General features: G+C 42.6%; 1 protein-coding gene across 15 annotated transcripts in view; it reads left to right on the top strand.

Moving 5' to 3' along the window:
- Positions 1–18332, top strand: part of col12a1a (collagen, type XII, alpha 1a) — a 188018-nt gene that overhangs the window by 32446 nt on the left and 137240 nt on the right. For 9 of the 15 annotated variants that reach the window (XM_087291078.1, XM_087291077.1, XM_087291080.1 and 6 more), the window contains 4 exons: positions 1448–1726; positions 3102–3374; positions 4447–4716; positions 16466–16735. The exons of the other annotated variants lie outside the window; for them this stretch is intronic. In XM_087291078.1, coding sequence (XP_087147204.1) covers positions 1448–1726; positions 3102–3374; positions 4447–4716; positions 16466–16735 — 1092 coding nt within the window. The remainder of the gene's footprint in view (positions 1–1447; positions 1727–3101; positions 3375–4446; positions 4717–16465; positions 16736–18332) is intronic. 15 annotated transcript variants of the gene reach the window in all.

Raw genomic sequence — 18332 nt, 5'->3', positions numbered from 1 at the left:
GCTGGTCAACTATAATCCTGATTCAAAACACTGCAGATCCTGCAATGTGACTATTGCAGATATGCATATTATCATATCAATGCTGGAGCAATGTATAGTGCATCCCTCGTGTATATGTAGAATAAGACTATATGTGATGCTTTTCAAATGTCTTTGTGGAGCAAACAAGCTAGTATGACAGTTTTTAAAAGATCTAAAAGTGAAAACTCTGTCATTAGTTACTCTACTTACTCCCTTGTGTTGTTTGAAACCCCTAAGTCAGGGGTGGCCAACCACAACTGTTCCTGGAGAGCCAATTTCCTGCAGATTTCAGTTGCAACCCATATCAAACACACCTGCCTGTAATTATCACGTGGTGTTCAGGTCCTAATTAATTGGTTCAGGTGTGTTTGATATAGGTAGCAACTGAAATCTGCAGGAAGGTGGCTGTCCAGGAACAGGGTTGGCCACCCCTGCCCAAAGTGCTTCGTTCATCTTCAGGAAACAAATGAAGATATTATAGATGATCCTCCATATACAGTAAAAGGCTTGAGATGTTCAATGTTCAGAAAAAAAAACATTGTCAAAACATTTAATGTGATTTCAAGGGTTCAACTCTTATCATTCAAAGCTCAAAGAACACTTTTGTGCATCAAATAAGCCATAATTATGACTTTGTTTCTTGTCTTCTGCGTAAGTTCAGATTGAATGTTTATTTTGGACATTATGATATTTGCTTGTTGGGCTACCCATTGCCAACATTCTGACCTGAGAAGAAAAAGGCAAACTTTTTTTGTAATTTTTTTGCCTTATAAAGTGTTCTTGGAGGTTTGTATATTTGCAGTAGAACCACTAACAATGTTATCGGTTACTTTTCTGAACTTTGAATGTCTTTAGTCAGCGTTGGTGTCTATGAAGGATGAAAGAGGTCTTGGATTTATAATAATTATAATAATAATAATAATAATAATTAATTTTATTTGTAAATGGTGCCTTTCTAGACACCCAAGGTCGCCTTACAATAAGCATCAGGAGACATGCTAAACAAATTAAATATTACTAAAAACAATCATTGACCAAACAAGTTAAAACACAATAGTGAATATAAAAGAACATAATAAAAACATGATAAAAAAAATTGTTAAGTAAAAGCCTGCTTAAAAAGATGGATCTTTAGACAGGATTCCTAAGATCTAGGGGAAGTGAGTTCCATAGCCGAGGAGCCATAGAGCTAAAAGATCTGTCTCCCATTGTGCTCAATCGAGTGCGAGGTGGTACCAGGGTGAAGTTGTTGGCTGATCTAAGTGTACGAGAAGGAGTGTAGATGACCAAATGTGTAGTTGAAATGATGAAGGAGAGTACTTAATAACAGAATTTATATTTTTAGGTCAGCTAAAGCTTTAAAGCCAAATATGCACCTTTTAAACCATTCTCACATTAACTTACAGTACTTTGTTTCACCTCTCAGGTTTGCTTCCCCCAAAATCACTGAGCTTCTCTGAGGTGACCTCCAGGAGTTTTAGGACCTCATGGGTTTCTGACGGAGAGGATATCCTGTCTTTTCTGGTGCGCTTCAGGCCAGCGGCGGACCTAACTGGAGACTACATCTCTCTGGTGGTTCCCCATGACACCACCAGTACAATTCTGCCCAATCTCACGCCACTCACCACCTACGAAGTTAACGTCATTGCCCAGTATGATAAAGGAGACAGCTTTCCTTTGACGGGCGAGGAGACCACTTTAGAAGGTATTTAAATAGAGCCGGGTGATTAATTGAAATTAAATAGCAGAAGCGACTGAAAGCTGTGACTGTCATGCACATCTTGTCAGGGAAGCATGGTTGTATTATCAGTAATAAAGCCCAGAGGGAGCTCTAGTGCAAAAACTACAAACAAGAAGAAGAAACACAGCAAGTCCTCAAAGGGTTGCAGTAAAAACATTAGGATTTTTTAATTGGTATAACACAGTGATGCAGACAGGAAAGTATTTGGAACAGAGAGAGGGGAAGGGTTGGCAAACGACCTTGAGCTGGGAATTGAACTCGGGTCGCTGTGAGTACCACAGTGCTATATGTCAGCACACTTAACCACTAGGCTATTGAAAATCACCAAGAAACGGAAGTTAAGATTGTTCTTTTTTCTTTTATTGTGGTATATATCAACTTGAAAGGGTCATAAAAATAGACAAAATACTAGGGCAGTGTATGATTTTATTATTTGGATCTTACCAATTGGATCATTGGAAAATTGTCATCGCTAAAAAATGAAAAAAGATTGGCCAATAGATGAAAGCATAGCAAAAACAAGACACGCCCTGAAAGCCCTGCCCTGAAGGACTGAGAGCTCTGCCCAAAATGCATTCCATGTGACCAGAAATGAAGAAAAGTGGTTTCGACAGGGAGAGAAGCAGATATTTTTTTTAAGTGCACTGATACATTATCCCAATGTAAGAAAATAAGTTTGATTACAGTCCGATGCAAACTGCTGTCATTATCACAGAACAATTAATTCATTACATTTATGTCAAATATCGTTATCAATATGTCATTATCGTTCAATAAAATAATTTCGTTTTTAAACACAATTTAAGATTACATGTCGGTGAATTACGACTCTTTCTACCAAATTCTGCTCTTAGATGCCCCATTCACACGGGGCATCAGCGTCAACGCTTCCCATTCGCTTTGAATGGGTGACTTCAAGCGTTGCCGAACTGCATTGTAGATCTGTCGGAGCCGCTTGAGAGGCGTTCCTCGCTGCAGAAGTTGGGACTAGCTTAACTTTTCAAGCGCCGACGGAAGCGTCAGCCAATCAGATCGCTGTATGCAAATACACCAGCTAGACAGTGGCCTATTGCTGACTCAATTTCATTGGCTGACGCTTCTATGATGATCGCTTCAGCCCCAATTTCAGACACGCCTTCAGTCAAGAGTTGATGCTGAAGCACAGTGTGATTGGGGCGTAAGAGAGCATGAGCTTGAGGTTTACGAAAACCAGCTTTACTGACAATATGCACATGAAAATCATCTTCGATTAATCGCCCAGCCATATGTTTGATCACTAATCTCAGATGTTTACAGCTTTTTTTTGCCTTTGACTGATAATTATGATCTTGCTATTCAGAGTTAGGTTCTGTTCGTAACCTGATGGTGAGCGAGGAGGCTGTGGACCGCTTTCGGGTGTCGTGGAGAGCTGCTCCAGGATTAGTGCTGAGGTACAGACTGCTCTACGAGCCTGTGAGCGGAGGAGATAAACTGGAAGCAGAGACTGATGGGAATCAGGTCACCACTGTGCTCCATGAACTACTACCGGTCACTACTTACCGGGTCACCGTTTACCCTGAGTACGCAAGTGGAAGGGGTCCCTCCATGGACACTGAAGGCACCACCAAAGAAGGTCAGGATTGCTCAAGTATATCAGTCTGCGGACTGCAAGAGAGGGACGTAGCATGCAGGAGGTTTAAATTGTGGATATCGAGAACCCATTGAACCATCCGAGATGTCACAATGAGTTTAGGTTTGGGGTAGATGTAGACGTTAACAACTGTTATGGTTTGGTTTAGGTTAGGGGTAGGTGTAGACGTTGACAACTCCCTGCTGAAAAATCCAGCTTAAACAAGGCTAGGCTGGTTGGCTGGTTTTAGCTGGTCGACCAGGCTGGTTTTAGAGAGGGTTTGGTTTCCAGCTATTTCCAGCCTGGTCTTAGCTGGTCAGGCTGGAAAATGACCAGCCAAATCCAGCTAAAACCAGCTTGACCAACCTGGTTTAAGCTGGATATAGCTGGTTTTGGCTGGACTCCCAGCTTGGCTAGGCTGGTCAAGCTGGTTTTAGCTGGTCATCTCCCAGCCTAACCAGCTAAGACCAGGCTGGAAATGGCTGGAAACCAGCCTGGAAGTGGCCAAAACCCCTCTAAAACCAGCCTGGTCGACCAGTTAAAACCAGCCAACCAGCCTAAGCTGGTTTAGGCTGGATTTTTCAGCAGGGCTGTTATGGTTGGGTTTAAATTTGGGACAGGTGTAGACATTAACAATAGTTTTGGTTTCGTTTAGGTTTGGTGTTGGTGTAGACGTTAATAACTGTGATGATTGGGTGTATGTTCGGGGTAGGTGAAGATGTTAACAACTGTTATAGTTGGGTTTAAGTTTGGGGGTAGGTATAGACATTAATAACTGTAATGGTTGGGTTTAGGGTTGGGATAAGTGTAGATGTTGATAACTGTCAAGGTTGGGTTTAGAGTTGAAGTAGATGTAGACGTTAATAACTGTGATGGGTACATCGCCATTTTGCAGACAACATAGTTTTGACACGTAGGTCTCTAACTTCCAAGTTTAGCCTCTACTACAAGTTACGCCCCTCTCCCGCAGTTTGCAGACAGATCGTACTCAGATTGCTGGGGGTTTTGTTCATAGTATTATCTTTTCAGATTCCCAAACAAGTCCATTGATGCCATGTTTGTTGTTCTCTCTTAGTTCGAGGCTCTCCGCGTGACTTAAGGGTCTTCAATGAGACGGTGTCCAGCATGAGGGTCTCGTGGCGGGCTGCCCCAGGCAACGTGCTTCAATATCAGGTGGCCTACAAACCTGACGGTGGGGAGAGGAAAGAAATAAGTGTTAAAGGAGAGACAACAACTGCTGTGCTGAAAAATCTGCTGCCGGACACGGAGTATGAGCTGTTTGTTAGCGCACGTTACGTCTCTGGACTTGGCGCACCACTTATGGGAACAGGCACCACGCTAGAAGGTAAGAGACTTTAAAATTACTTATGAAGCTTGTGTTTGTTTGAGGGATAATTTAAGACACCCTGAAGGCTTGTGCATACCGGGTTGATTTTCTCTTGTGCCTATTGTCAGCATTTGAGAACTTTTTGGGATTCATATCAAAGCAATTTTCACTGGCGATAAACAAAGTGAATGTGCAAAATCACTTCCTTATGTAAGATAATGTATAATGAAAAACAGAAATACCCTTGTACACAACGTGGCACTGCACAACACTTCTGACACTTGCTTGATATTCGCTGATATAATCTCCAATACCAGCTCAATCTCACACGGAAATGAATAACCATGGGATTGCATTGGGAATCCCTCTCCATAACATCTCCAGCTTGTCAACATTTTTGTAGTTGCTGACACATTTATCAAACAGCTCTTTGTGCTTAGACCTCAATGAAACAAGTAGCTCCACATTCATCTCACCTCAATGCATGATCTTCGTCATTTGGAATGTGTGCTCATCTAGACCATTTTGTTTTGGAGTACCACTAAGTCACTAATGTGGTCGACCAGTTTTTAGCCCCTTACATGATCCCCGAACACCCCCCAGCCCCTACCCCCAATAACGATCTTACCTCTGCCGATTTGTGGAATGGTGTGCCTATTGTTGCCCTTTGTTGTGAGGCATGAAATGTATGCGAGCGTGAACGAAAATCATCTCAATGTTTACTGGCTTTGACATTGTTTTTCAAAAACCGATGCAGATGTATCCATGTACCTATGTAGGACACCGACCCTTCAAGACCGAGTTTGGACACCCCTGCTGTAGTGTTTATCTGCATCCCTGATCAAACACACCTGTCTTTAATTACCAAGTGTCCTTCAGATAAGACTTAGGCCCCCTTTACACTAGTGCGTTTTAGGTTTAAAACGGCGTTTTAGATCAAAAACGATCCGCGTCCACACTAGCGTTTCACCTAGCGTTTCTGAACATATCTCCGTCCACACTACGCCACCAAAAACGTATATCACATGACCATTCGCGCACTCTGGGCATGCGCGTTCTAGTATAAACAGGAAGCATGTGTCTTGCTTGGCATTTGGTTATTGTTAGTCAACAAACGCAGATTGAGCAATGAACGCGATGGCAAAGAAAGCAAGAGAGGTATTTTTGTGGACAGACGACGAGGTCGAGTTGGTACTAAATGTAACAAATGAGTAACCGGACAGTGGCGCCTAAAACAGACAATAGTGCAAACAACGCTCCTATTTCTGTGTCCATGTTGTTGTTTACAGTGAAGGCTGGTCTGCTGTCTTCCGGTACATTAAAGCCATGTGTTATAGTCATGTGATAGAGGCTTGACGAATAAGGGAAGGATACGCAATGACACAAAAGCCCCAATCAGGTAGCGAATCTCAGCAGTCCTGCCTCCATTTTCAGATGTCTCCGTTTTTCCTCATCCACACTAAGACAGAGCAGCAGCGTTTCAGAATGAAAACAGCCTCTCCAGCGTTTTCGAAATGCTCTGTTTTCGGCGCTCGAGAACTCCAGCATAGTGTGGACGGATGGCGTAACCGTAGCAAAACTTATGCGTTTTAAAACGAAAACGCATTAGTGTAAACGGGGCCTTAGTTGGTTTAGTTGTGCTTGATCAGGAATGGAGCTGAACTCTGCAGGAAGGTAGATCAAGGTGATCAAAATGAAGGCCAACAAAAACGAAATATCCATGAGGTGGAAGGAAGTAGCAGTGGAGAATTTGACTAACTTCCAGATACTCCAAATCATCTCAGTGTTTACTGGCTTTGACATTGTTTTTCAAAAACCGATGCAGACGTATTGATGCCAGGTTGACTTCACTCTGAATTCCAATTGATATGACAAGAAGCTGAGAAATAAAATAGCTGAAAACAGAGTCCAAATCAAAAATATATGTATTTTTTGAAAACAGAAAATATGATTATTATTTGACAACTATTCTCAAAATATGGCACTTTTTCAGATACTGGCAGATGTAGGGAATTATGGGATATTGTTGAAAAGAAGCTGCACACTTTGATGGTTTGTTTTAGACGGAGTTCTCTGCTGGCCTAATTGTTTCTTCGCACGCTTCTGTATCACAATGTTAACAGAGGACAGATGTGCTTAAAAGACATTCAGTGGTATCTGTCAGTGTGAAATGCACGGTGAATAATGTAATTTTAGTAACAAAGTTGACGACCTTTGAGACTGACTCATCTAATGACAGATCTCATGTGGATTCCCCCATGCTGTGGGTTTATACATTTGGAGTGTGGACATCGGATGAATTAGCTGAGCTTGTAAAAAGTTCCTCACTCATGCTTGGCCATGCTTACGCAGTAAATGGAAACAAAATCTCAAGTGATTTTGGTTTGGAGAAATATGTTCTAATTGTACACCAGTCCAAACTCTTGGTCATACAGTGTATATTTGTGACCAAGCTTTTCCTAAATTACTAATCCAAAACCTCTTTGTAGATCTATAGATTACTTGTCATTATGATTTTGTGCTGACAGAAGGAGTTTCACTGATTACTCGTTATTTTTTGAGAGAAGACAGTGACTATTCCCTTGATGAAGAGAATAGAATAGAGCTAGAGTTTACTTGTGGGACCTTTTTGTTACTTGTGGGAGTACTTACTTCAACTCTTTCTTTTTGATGGATTGTAATTATTTAAAAAAATAGAATCGAAGGGCAGCACGGTGGCTCAGTGGTTTGCACTGTTGCCTTACGGCAGGGGGTGTCCACACTCAGTCCTGGAGGGCCGGTGTCCTGGAGAGATACCTAATCAAACACACCTGAACCAGCTAACCAAGCTCTTACTAGATATACTAGAAACGTCCGGGCAGGTGTGTTGATGCAAGTTAGAGCTAAACTCAGCAGGAAAGCGTGGGGCCAAGTTTGGACACCCCTTCCTTACAGCAAGGAGATTCGAGTCCTGGCTTGACTGGGAAGCCTTCCATGTTCCTATGGGTTTACTCTGGGTGCTTTGGTTTTTCCCCCACAGTCCAAAGACATGAGGCCTGTTTCATTAAGAAGGTTCAACCAACTCGGAGTTTAAACTTGAACTCTGCGTTGATTTAAAGAGAGATTAAAAACTCAGAGTTTTTGATTTCAGAACAGCTGATCTTAGTTAGGTCAATCAACTTTGAGTAGACCAGTGGTCACCAAACTTGTTCCAGGAGGGCCGGTGTCCTGCAGATTTTAGCTCCAACCCTAATCAAACACACCTGAACAAGCTAAGCAAGGTCTTGCTAGGTGTACTTGAAATATCCAGGCAGGTGTGTTGAGGCAAGTTGGAACTAAAACCTGCAGGGACACCGGCCCTCTAGGATTGATGACCCCTGGAGTAGACCAATTCAGAGTCACACCGCAACTATAAGAAGGCATTGGAGCACAGATATTACGAGTCACCATGGCAACATCTAAAAAAAAGTGCTCAGCATTTCTTTCTCCAGTTGAACTTGTGTTTCCCAGTGCTTGGTTATGGCTAGAAGGGCATCTGCCAAAGAAAACATAAGCCAGAGTAATTGATTGTCCTTTCTGCTGTGATTACCTAAATAAACTGAAGGGAAGTAAGTGAGAATAGAATATAATCTTCTGTTGTCATTGTACATGTACAATGGATTTAAGTGCAAACCCCAGGTGTACAAATACCATGTGCAGACATTGTTAAGTTTTACAAACTAATTTCAAGATGAGCAAGTGATATGATTTTTCGCGGCTGGCCTCTCATCTGTAATCAGCTATAATTCAATCAGATCAATCCAAGCCTACAATAAATAGACCGATTTCACCCTACTACCTTATCTTCGTTTTGGAAGAATGCCCTCTTCCACCCAATCTCCTCCTTTTCCTTTCTTTAACAGGGGGGCTCTCGAGACCTACCGGATCTCAAACCCCCATATATGCTTATTGACCAGGCAGAAGCCCTGGGAATAATTATCTCTGAGCTCAGGGTTTTCTTCTGGGACAGCATGCCAAACCTGCTTGTAAGGGATGTCCAGATCCACGTGATCAGAAATTGGGCCTGATCATGTGGTTTCAGACTTGATCGGAATCGGACGTTACCTCCCGATCATGACTCGAATATATATATATATATACAGTATATATACATACTTATTATTTTTTACACATCTATAATTATGCAGTGGCTCAGACATAGACCTCTGAGATAGACGCTATTGGTTAAATGCCAGCAAAGTTGAACACGGAGGCAGCTTGAAGCGCAACGTACAGTATGTCTGCGGTCTGGAGGTATTATAAAATAGATGACGACAACATTGCCATTGCCAACATTGTGAGACATGTAAACTTGCCATTGCAAGAGGTGGAAAGGCAAAGGCTTAATTTAACACAACAAACTTGATAAGACACCTCAAAAACAAACGTAGAACCTTGATTTGAATCACCGTCTCACCACTATTTCACAGCCTTTTATAAGATTTCTGACAAACTACTTGTCCTTTTTTATAAGATGCACTCCATGTTTCATGTTTCGTTCACCACAGACATATAAAGTTTGTCCATAGCACCCATGTCTCTACTAAGCCTTTATGTGTTATAGAAGTATTGGCTCGGGTTTCGGTATCGATACTCAAATTCAAATGACTCAAATTTGAGGGCAAATAAAACTGATTGGGACATCCCTACTGCTAATAGTGTCAAGGAATATCTACGTGTGAACTCTTGAAATATAGTTATATTAAAACTAAAGATTCCATCTACTGTACTAATGACTGACCACCATACAGAAGTACATAATTCAGTGGCTTGCCAGTATGCATTATAAATATGAAGATTGAGCTGAAAGAAACTAATTTCTGGCCAGATGACAAGGTGTTTCCAAACTGAGCCTTGTCAAACTTCATATCCTGGAGCCTAACACAGCTTCCTTTGTTTTGGTTGCTTTCAGCCAAACCCAGTTAGGGCAATTAGGAAGTGACTTTAGACAAGGGCTTGAGGGACCAATCAGAAAATGTCTGAAAGTCATATTCCATCTCCTTTTCAGCCTACTGAATTGAATTGTTAAAATTGACATTGCATTTGTTGACTTGGCGTCTTGGTTCCGATCTCTTCTGAATGCAAAAATGTAAACTAGTTTTTTTTTCTCTCTCTAAATCAGCCAGTTTGCTTTAAGGGTCTCAGGGAGTCTCTGTGTTTTAACATCTGGCGAATGTGAATGTGGTTGCAGTCAGCATGAGTTTTGTCTCATGATAGTTTTTTTTTTGTGGAAACTGGGCTTGAGCTGTGAGATCTTTGCCAGCACCGAATGATATCTCTGAGCCAAAACTGCTGCCCTATATTACAGAAAATGAGCTGAATTCTGCAAAAAAGAGAGAGGACAGACCTCATTTACTCATCAACTACTGTTCAAATGGACCCTGAACATTTTGGTTTTTGCCAAACTAAATCATTGTGCTACTGGAGATCACTGTATGCCCATGTGCAAGCCGTGCCATTGTTGTATTGTATGGCAGTAGTTCAAGATGTTCGATACCAATGTGTTGTTAGTTTATGACCACCCCGCTGGTTCATTACCTTTTAAAGATTGATTTCTCAGATGTGTCATACTTTATTCCACTCTGTCAGTGGTAGAGTTTTCCACTGCTGAATGTGCACACGGATGAAAAGATTCAGGGTCTTAAATTAGGTAATGGCCACAAAGAGAAAATCATTGCAAAATGGTGCTGAATTGTTCATGACATAGTCATCTGTCTGATGTTTTCAACCATGACCAGGAGCTCAAGGCTTGGCTGGTTAGATTTAATCCAGGGCTGGCCAAGTTTGGTCCAGGAGAGCCACATTCCTGCAGAGTTTACCGTAGCTCCATCCCAATTAAAAAAACACCTGAACAGGATAATTATGTGTTGTGTCCGAAATCACCTTCTACTCGAGTAGCTGCTACATTCGAATTTAAATTTACTACATGAACGTTAGAAAAGTGGGGGCGAAGCAGTGGTGCAGTAGGTAGTGCTGTCGCCTCACAGCAAGAAGGTCGCTGATTCGAGCCTCGGCTCAGTTGGCGTTTCTTTGTGGAGTTTGCATGTTCTCCCTTTGTTCGCGTGGGTTTCCTCCGGATGCTTCGGTTTCCCCCACAGTGCAAAGACATGCGGTACAGGTGAATTGGGTTGGCTAAATTGTCCGTAGTGTATTAGTGTGTGTCTGAATGTGTGTGTGTGGATGTTTCCCAGAGATGGGTTGAGGCTGGAAGGGCATACGCTGCATAAAAACTTGCTGGATAAGTTGGCGGTTCATTCCGCTGTGGCGACCCCGGATTAATAAAGGGACTAAGCCGACAAGCAAATGAATGAATATTGTTAGATATGTTTGTACAAGCAAATCTCTTCATGGTAAGCGAGTGGTACTGTGAAAATGGTAGTTAACGCTGCTTTGTTTATGATTTGTATGTTTGCATCGCAAGTTCCAGTTTCTTTTTGTTGAATGAGGAATTAGACTAGTGATGGGTCGTTCATGAACGATTCGTTCTTTTTGAACGAATCTTCAATATGACTCGGGAACTACAAGTCCTTTCAAGGAGTGATTCGTTCATCCGTGCGCACATTTGTGCAGGTATCGTTAATTTCAAGTCTTCATCACATTGGCAGAAGCCAATCATATGAGTTTAGAGCCGGAAAAAGAATTGATCCGCTCACCTCTCGAGTCCTCTATCGGGTCTGAGTCACTCGTTCCTCATGGGCCAATCATACGCGTTTAGAGCCGGAAAAAGAATTGAACCGTTCATCTCTCGAGTCCTCGGGTTTGAGTCATTCTGTCACGTGATGATCGAACGATCATGGCTCCTATCGGCTTAGACTGTGCATTGATTAAGATTATATGTGACTGTCAGTGTAACGTGAATGAACCCCTGACATTTGAAGACATGAAGAGGTGAGCTGAGCAAAGAGACAACAATACCTTCATAGACAAAAGAGCAGGTAAACATTGAATTATTGTTTTCTCCTTGTTATATTCTACTTTTGACTTCTTTGTCATGTGATCAACCTTTTGGGCTAGTTGTAGATGTGTTTGGAAGCAGTTCGTAACATTTTAATAATATTTTGGCAAATTGAACCAAATGAACGAAATGACTCGAAAAAAGATTCGTTCATTTTGATGAACGAGACTCAAAGATCCGAGTCAGTAAAATGATCCGGACTTCCCATCACTAAATCAGACTACTGCCACCTGCAGGTTTGGAGACACAGAACGCACCCTTGTTTTAGTCAGATGTCATCCATTTGATGGTTTCATATGCAGCTTTTTGGTCCAGACAAGACTGGACTTAGCTGATGTGAGCCAACAATATAATTGATTTGGTCAGGTTTTTGGCATCAGCTTGGTGTGTCCCAGTCTTAACACTGTGTTTAATTAGGAAGGGATCATCACTATGACCTAAACCAAGGGTGCCCAACTCCACCTTCCTGTTAAGTTTATCTGCAACCCTGATCAAACACACCTGTCTTTGATTACCTCCTTCAGATTAGACTTAAGCTGCGGTCACACTGGGCTTTTCCTCCCATAGACATCCATTCATACGCACGCGAATGCGTCAAGTTTCGCAGATTGCTGCGGTGCAAAGTTCAAGCTTGGTAAACTCTGACCTGCGAAATCGCATCACTTGACTCCGTGAGACCAATCGAGGATCAAGCATGACATCTCTGGACAGAAATTTAAAACATGGAGCAATCGTTCGCTTTTTTAAATGTCTAATAAGCTTGTTTAATACCGCCCCTTTTCGCAGCGCCGCATGACAGAATATCTTAAACTCAATCTCTGGTGTAACCGCAGTTTAAGTTGGTTGAGTTGTGCTTGATCAGGATTGGAGCTGAACTCTGCAGGAAGGTAGATCAAGGTGATCAAAATGAAGGCCAACAAAAACGAAATATCCATGAGGTGGTCAGACCTGCCGTCACTGAAGGAAGTAGCAGTGGAGAATTTGACTAACTTCCAGATACTCCAAACTTCTCCAAAATTAAATAATTCAGTGTGACAGTCACATTAGTGCTAGAACTCCTGTTCCCAGTTAGCGTCAACATTTTGCTTGGAAGGAGCTCCAAAACAAGGATCAAGCAGGGAAAATTCTCATATGTGGAGGTCCAAAAGAAGTTTGGCTTTACTCAGGCCTCAACGCATAACAATATCAGGACATCATTAATAAACCCGTACACTGGCACTGCTGTGTTTCAGTTAAGTTGCAGTGCAGAGACACAATAACATATTTGTTCTTTCCCATGCACGGCCTGGTATTGGCAGTTTGTCTGAATTTTAATAATGAAAAACAGCCTGTTGAAGTCATTAGCGAATGACCTGTTCTCTTCTGCGTTCTGTCAGTAAAATCAGACCTCTATGCTGGCCATAGAAACGACTTCAGATCCAGGCAACCTGGCATAGAGTCTTAACTTCTCTCTCTCTTTCATCTTGAATTAGTTACTGTTGATTGCAAAAGCACATATCCCATTTGGCTTAGTGGTTTAAACAAACCTTAACCCTAACTATTGATGTTCAGTCCATAGTTTTTGAACATGAATGGGTGTGCTGCGTCTTTGCTTTAATCAGTCCTTACTTTAATCAGTGCTTACGTTAATCAATCTTAAGAATTGTTTAGATTACATGGTTTTTATTGTTGCTTACAACAGTCGCTGTGTCAGATTATGTGATTTATTTTCTTGATAACATCTTGACATGTGCAATATGCAATAAATCATTAGCTTTGATTGCATCCACCTATTTTCAAGTGAGCCGCCAGAGCTAGAAATTATATAGGTATATTCATTCATACTCTTGTTGGCTTAGTCTCTTTATTAATCCGGGGTCGCCACAGCGGAATGAACCGCCAACTTATCCAGCAAGTTTTTACGCAGCGGATGCCCTTCCAGCCGCAACCCATCTATGGGAAACATCCACACACACACACACTACGGGCAATTTAGCCTACCCAATTAACCTGTACCGCATGTCTTTGGACTGTGGGGGAAACCGGAGCACCCGGAGAAAACCCACACGAAGGCAGGGAGAACAGGCAAACTCCACACACAAACGCCAACTGAGCCGAGGTTTGAACCAGCGACCTTCTTGCTGTGAGGCGACAGCACTACCTACTGCGCCACTGTCTCGCCTATATATATATATTTATTTATTGTTTATTGTTTTCCCCAATTGCCCATCATTACACAAGTTATCCGCGTTTTAAACCATCATCTGTCTAAAATATTCCAGTTCAGAAAAATAAAACCCAGCACAGACATTTTAGACGAAGACTAAGACTTTGGACCACGCTCCGGAAAGAAACTGGGACAATAATTTTCCTAAGCGCTTATCCTGCCATTTGCAGTCCCTATCCTCCCAGGTCTATGAGATGTCTAGTGGATGTGATGCAAAACCTGCTAATTGCATTTAACTTGGACTATCGTTTGGCTCATTTAGCATGTTTTAGGACACTAGAAACTCTAGACTATCCTGAGGTTAGGAGAACAGAAGTATGGGAAGAGGTGTTACAGTGGAGCTTTACTCTAGTAGACAACCCTGTCCGCACTCCCACACTTTCAGATCATTTTGGGTCTCTCCTCTTTTCTGCTTCGGCTCACTCAACCCACAACTGAGAAAAGGAAAGAGAGAGAGAGTGAGAAGATAGGTAGGTGGTATGGCGCAGATCAAAAACCGAGCTACATCTGCAGTCTGTGTTTAATGGATGGGGTTTCGTGTTCAATGGAAAGTAGATGTGATGACAGATGTGTGGCAGCAGGGAGAGAGATTATTTTTGCAGAGCTGTTTTCCAGGGTATGTGTTACTGACAGAGTAAATCAAAGCAATCGCAGGCTACTGGCGTCATGGCCCAACTAGTGGAGAATGAGAGTAAAAATCAATTTGAAAGAGTAGTTTAAATAGCAAGCGGCATGGTGGTCTCCTGTTTGGGTGAAGTCCTGACTAGGCAAGGTTGCCTTTCTGGTTGGAATTTGCATGTACTCCCTGTGTCTGTGTGGGATTCCTCTGGGTGCTTTTGTTTTCCTCACAGTCAAAGGACATGTGGTATTGGTGAACTGGATAAAGTAAATTAGCCATAGTATGTGTGTGAGCAGGGCCGGCGTGTCCATAGAGGCGACCTAGGCGTCCGCCTAGGGCGGCAGTATAGAGTGGGCAGCATCCGCAACACCTCCCTTACCACCCACGTCCTCAGTTATGTCCGCGGCACCTCCCTCACCACCCGCGTCCTCAGATATATTTGTGCATAGACGCAAGAATAGAGAGGGCGGCGTCAGCGACACCTCCATCAGCACCCACGTGTCCTTAGTTATATCCGCGCATAGGGCGGCAGAACAGAGGTCCGCGACACCCGCGCGCAGGGGCGTAGCACCAAATTCTGGGCCCTGTACCCTCTCAATGTCAGTGGGCCCCCTACACATTTTTTTTTAATTATTTGAATATAAACATGCACAAATAGTGTTTTAATCTATAATCAAATCAGATTATAATAATGACTGGTTCTTTCATTCACCACCAAATTGATGCATTTGGCCTACTTGTGCTCAATCTAATACAATGGCATTTCAACCTTTATACCATTAAAAAGGATAAATCAAGTACATAATTTCTTATATTAGTATTACTTAATTGTTTAAATTTTTAAAAGGCACATTAACTTCTTTCACATTTACACATGGATCGATAATTGCAATAATTTGAACATAAACAGCTGAAAAAATTTATTGGAAATAAAAATTCATTCTCTGTCACAAGGGGGCGCTTTAGAAGCGCTGAAATATAACGGTTTCCCTAGTAATGACTGTACACAAATCAGCATTATATGCGACCAAGATGGTCGCAATTTCAGCCCTGCATTAGCAGCAGCTGTCTGGAGTTGACTATGTTAACTTTATTTAGATGTAGTTTCATAACAAGCAAACTCAGTTCACCTTTTGAAAAGAAAGCAGTCATCAGCTGCTTCCCCTCATTCTGCCTCCTTTCTTTTTCCTTCCTGTCTTTCTTTTTTTGAAAGCCCGATTTGGGCTTTTTGCGCAGCATGATCAGGCTCTAGACTCACTGCATTACTTGTTTGCCGCCGGCTGCCGTCTATGGGTGGACTAAACCATTTCGGGGGGGTGTTATCAATATATTTTGAAATAAATAATGACATTGACATCAATTGGAGGGGCCAATTAATTCGAAGTAGGCTACAAAAAAAAAAAAAAAAATGGGTGGGATTTCAAAGGGCCCTCTCCCTAGACGGGGCCCTGGGTAGTCAGGTCCACTTTTCCCCCCACTACCATGCCCATGCCCGCGCATCCTCGGTTATATCCGCGCATAGGGCGGCAGAATAGAGAGCGCGGTGTCCGTGACACCTCCCTCCTTCAGCACCCGCGGGTCCTCAGTTATATCCGCGCATAGGGCGGCAGAATAGAGGTCCGCAACACCTCACTTCATTTTCATAACCGGTCACTTTCGTTTTCACATTGGGGTTGAGTGCGGCGTGATCGTCCTCTGCCTAGAGCGGCAGTTCAGCTTGCTCCGGCTCTGTGTGTGAGTGAATAAGTATATCAGTGTTTGAATTTCATACTCCCAAATAACTATAAAGGAGATGTTTGGCAACATGTCTTAAACCTAAACCTTGACCAAAAATGCACATCTGAGCTGTTTCAACTGAAAGTAACTTGCATTGACTGACCTTGACCTTAGAGCCTGCAAAACCTTTTTCTTGAAATATGATCTGTTTTTAAACCGTTTGTGTCTTTTTTTTTCTCTCTCAATCATCCAGAACTTGGTTCACCTTCGAATCTGGTAACTTCAGACGTCACTGAGAACAGTTTTGTAGCATCCTGGACCGCCGCCCCTGGAAACGTCCGTCTTTATCGGGTCACCTGGAAATCCCTCTTTTCAGAGGAAGCTGGCGAGAAGACTGTCCCCGGGGACGTAACCACCACTGTTCTGGACGGGCTGACACCAGAGACCCGCTACAAGGTTTCTGTCTACGCTGTCTACAGCCGTGCGGAGGGGGCGCCACTGCACGGAGAGGAGACCACAGATGGTAAGTCCATTCCCCGCCTGCGTAATGAATCCAGCATATGACCCAGCGCTCTTTACCTCGCTCTGTTTGTCTTAGGTGGGCCTCTCGTCCTAAGGTAACCTACCCTAGAGAGGGGAAAAAAAACATGATATACTGTGTTTAATGTCAGGATATTCCACTGACATGCACATAAAGCTTGATGAGGTATATCTGCCATACCTCTATGAGCCTGAACACCTGCCCACAATGACTTAAAACTCAATGTAGCTGCTAACAAATGAATAATAAATGACTAGCTCTATAGTAACACAGTATTTCTTCGGAAGTATGACAAAACTAGCCATATCTAGAGATCAGGATGTTAACACTTGTAGGAACCCTCCACTTTTTTTGGAAATATGCTAATTTTACGACTCCCATAGAGTTACATTTAATTCGGAAAGTATTTATAGCACTTCATCTTTCCCACATTTTTTTTTGTGTTACAGCCTTATTCCAAAATGGATTAAATTAGTTTATTTCCTCAAAATTCTGCACACAATACCCCATGACGACAATGCGAAAAAAGATTTTTTAGAAATTTTTGCAAATTTAAAAAATAAAAAACCTGAAAAAGCATATGTGCATCACTATTCACAGTCTTTGCCGTGAAGCTCTTAATTGAGCTCTGGTATATTCTGTTTCCACTGATCATTCTTGAGATGTTTCAGCAGCTTCATTAGAGTTCACCTGTGTTAAATTCAGTTGATTGGGCAGGATTTGAAAAGGCAAACACCTGTCTATATAAGGTCCCTGGGTTGACAGTGCATGTCAAAGCACAAACCAAGCATGAAGTCAAAGGAATTGTCTGTAAACCTCAGAGACAGGAATGTTTTAAGGCACAAGGCTGGGGAAGGTTACAGAAACATTTCTGCTGTTCTGAAAGTTCCAATGAGCACTGTGGCCTCCATCATCCATAAGTGGAAGATGTTTGGAACCACAAGGACTCGTCCTGCAGCTGGCCGGCCATCTAGGCTGAGTGTTTGGGGGAGAAGGTCCTTAGTCAGGGAGGTGATCAATAACCCGATGGTCACTCTGTCTGAGCTCCAGCGTTCTTCTGTGGAGAGAGGAGAACCTTACAGAAGGACAACCATCTGTGCAGCAATCCACCAATCAGGCCAGTATGGCAGAGTAGCCAGACGGAAACCACTCCGCACCTGGAATTTGCCTAAAGACATATGAAACACTCTCAAACCATAGGAAACTAAACTCTCTGGTCTGATGAGACTAATATTGAACTCTTTGGAGTGAATGCCAGGCATTACGTTTGGAGAAAACCAGTCAGCGCTCATCACCAGGCTAATACCATCCCTACTGTTGGCAGCATCATGCTGTGGAGATGTTTTTCAGCAGCAGGAACTGGAAGACTAGTCAGGATAGAGAAAGATGAATGCAGCAATGTACAGAGACATCCTGAATAAAGACCTGCTGCAGAGTGCTCTTGACCTCAGACTGGGGCGGACGTTCATCTTTTAGCAGGACAATGACCCAAAGCACACTGCCAAAATATCAATGGAGTGGCTTCACAACAACTCGGTGAATGTCTTTGAGTGGCCCAGCCAGAGCCCAGACCTAAATC

Source organism: Danio rerio, chromosome 17 (genome assembly GCF_052040795.2).
Source record: "Danio rerio strain M-AB ecotype USA chromosome 17, GRCz13ab, whole genome shotgun sequence".
NCBI lineage: Eukaryota > Metazoa > Chordata > Actinopteri > Cypriniformes > Danionidae > Danio > Danio rerio.
The sequence above is the reverse complement of the archived record's forward strand: the minus strand, read 5'-3'. Positions and strand labels throughout refer to the sequence as shown.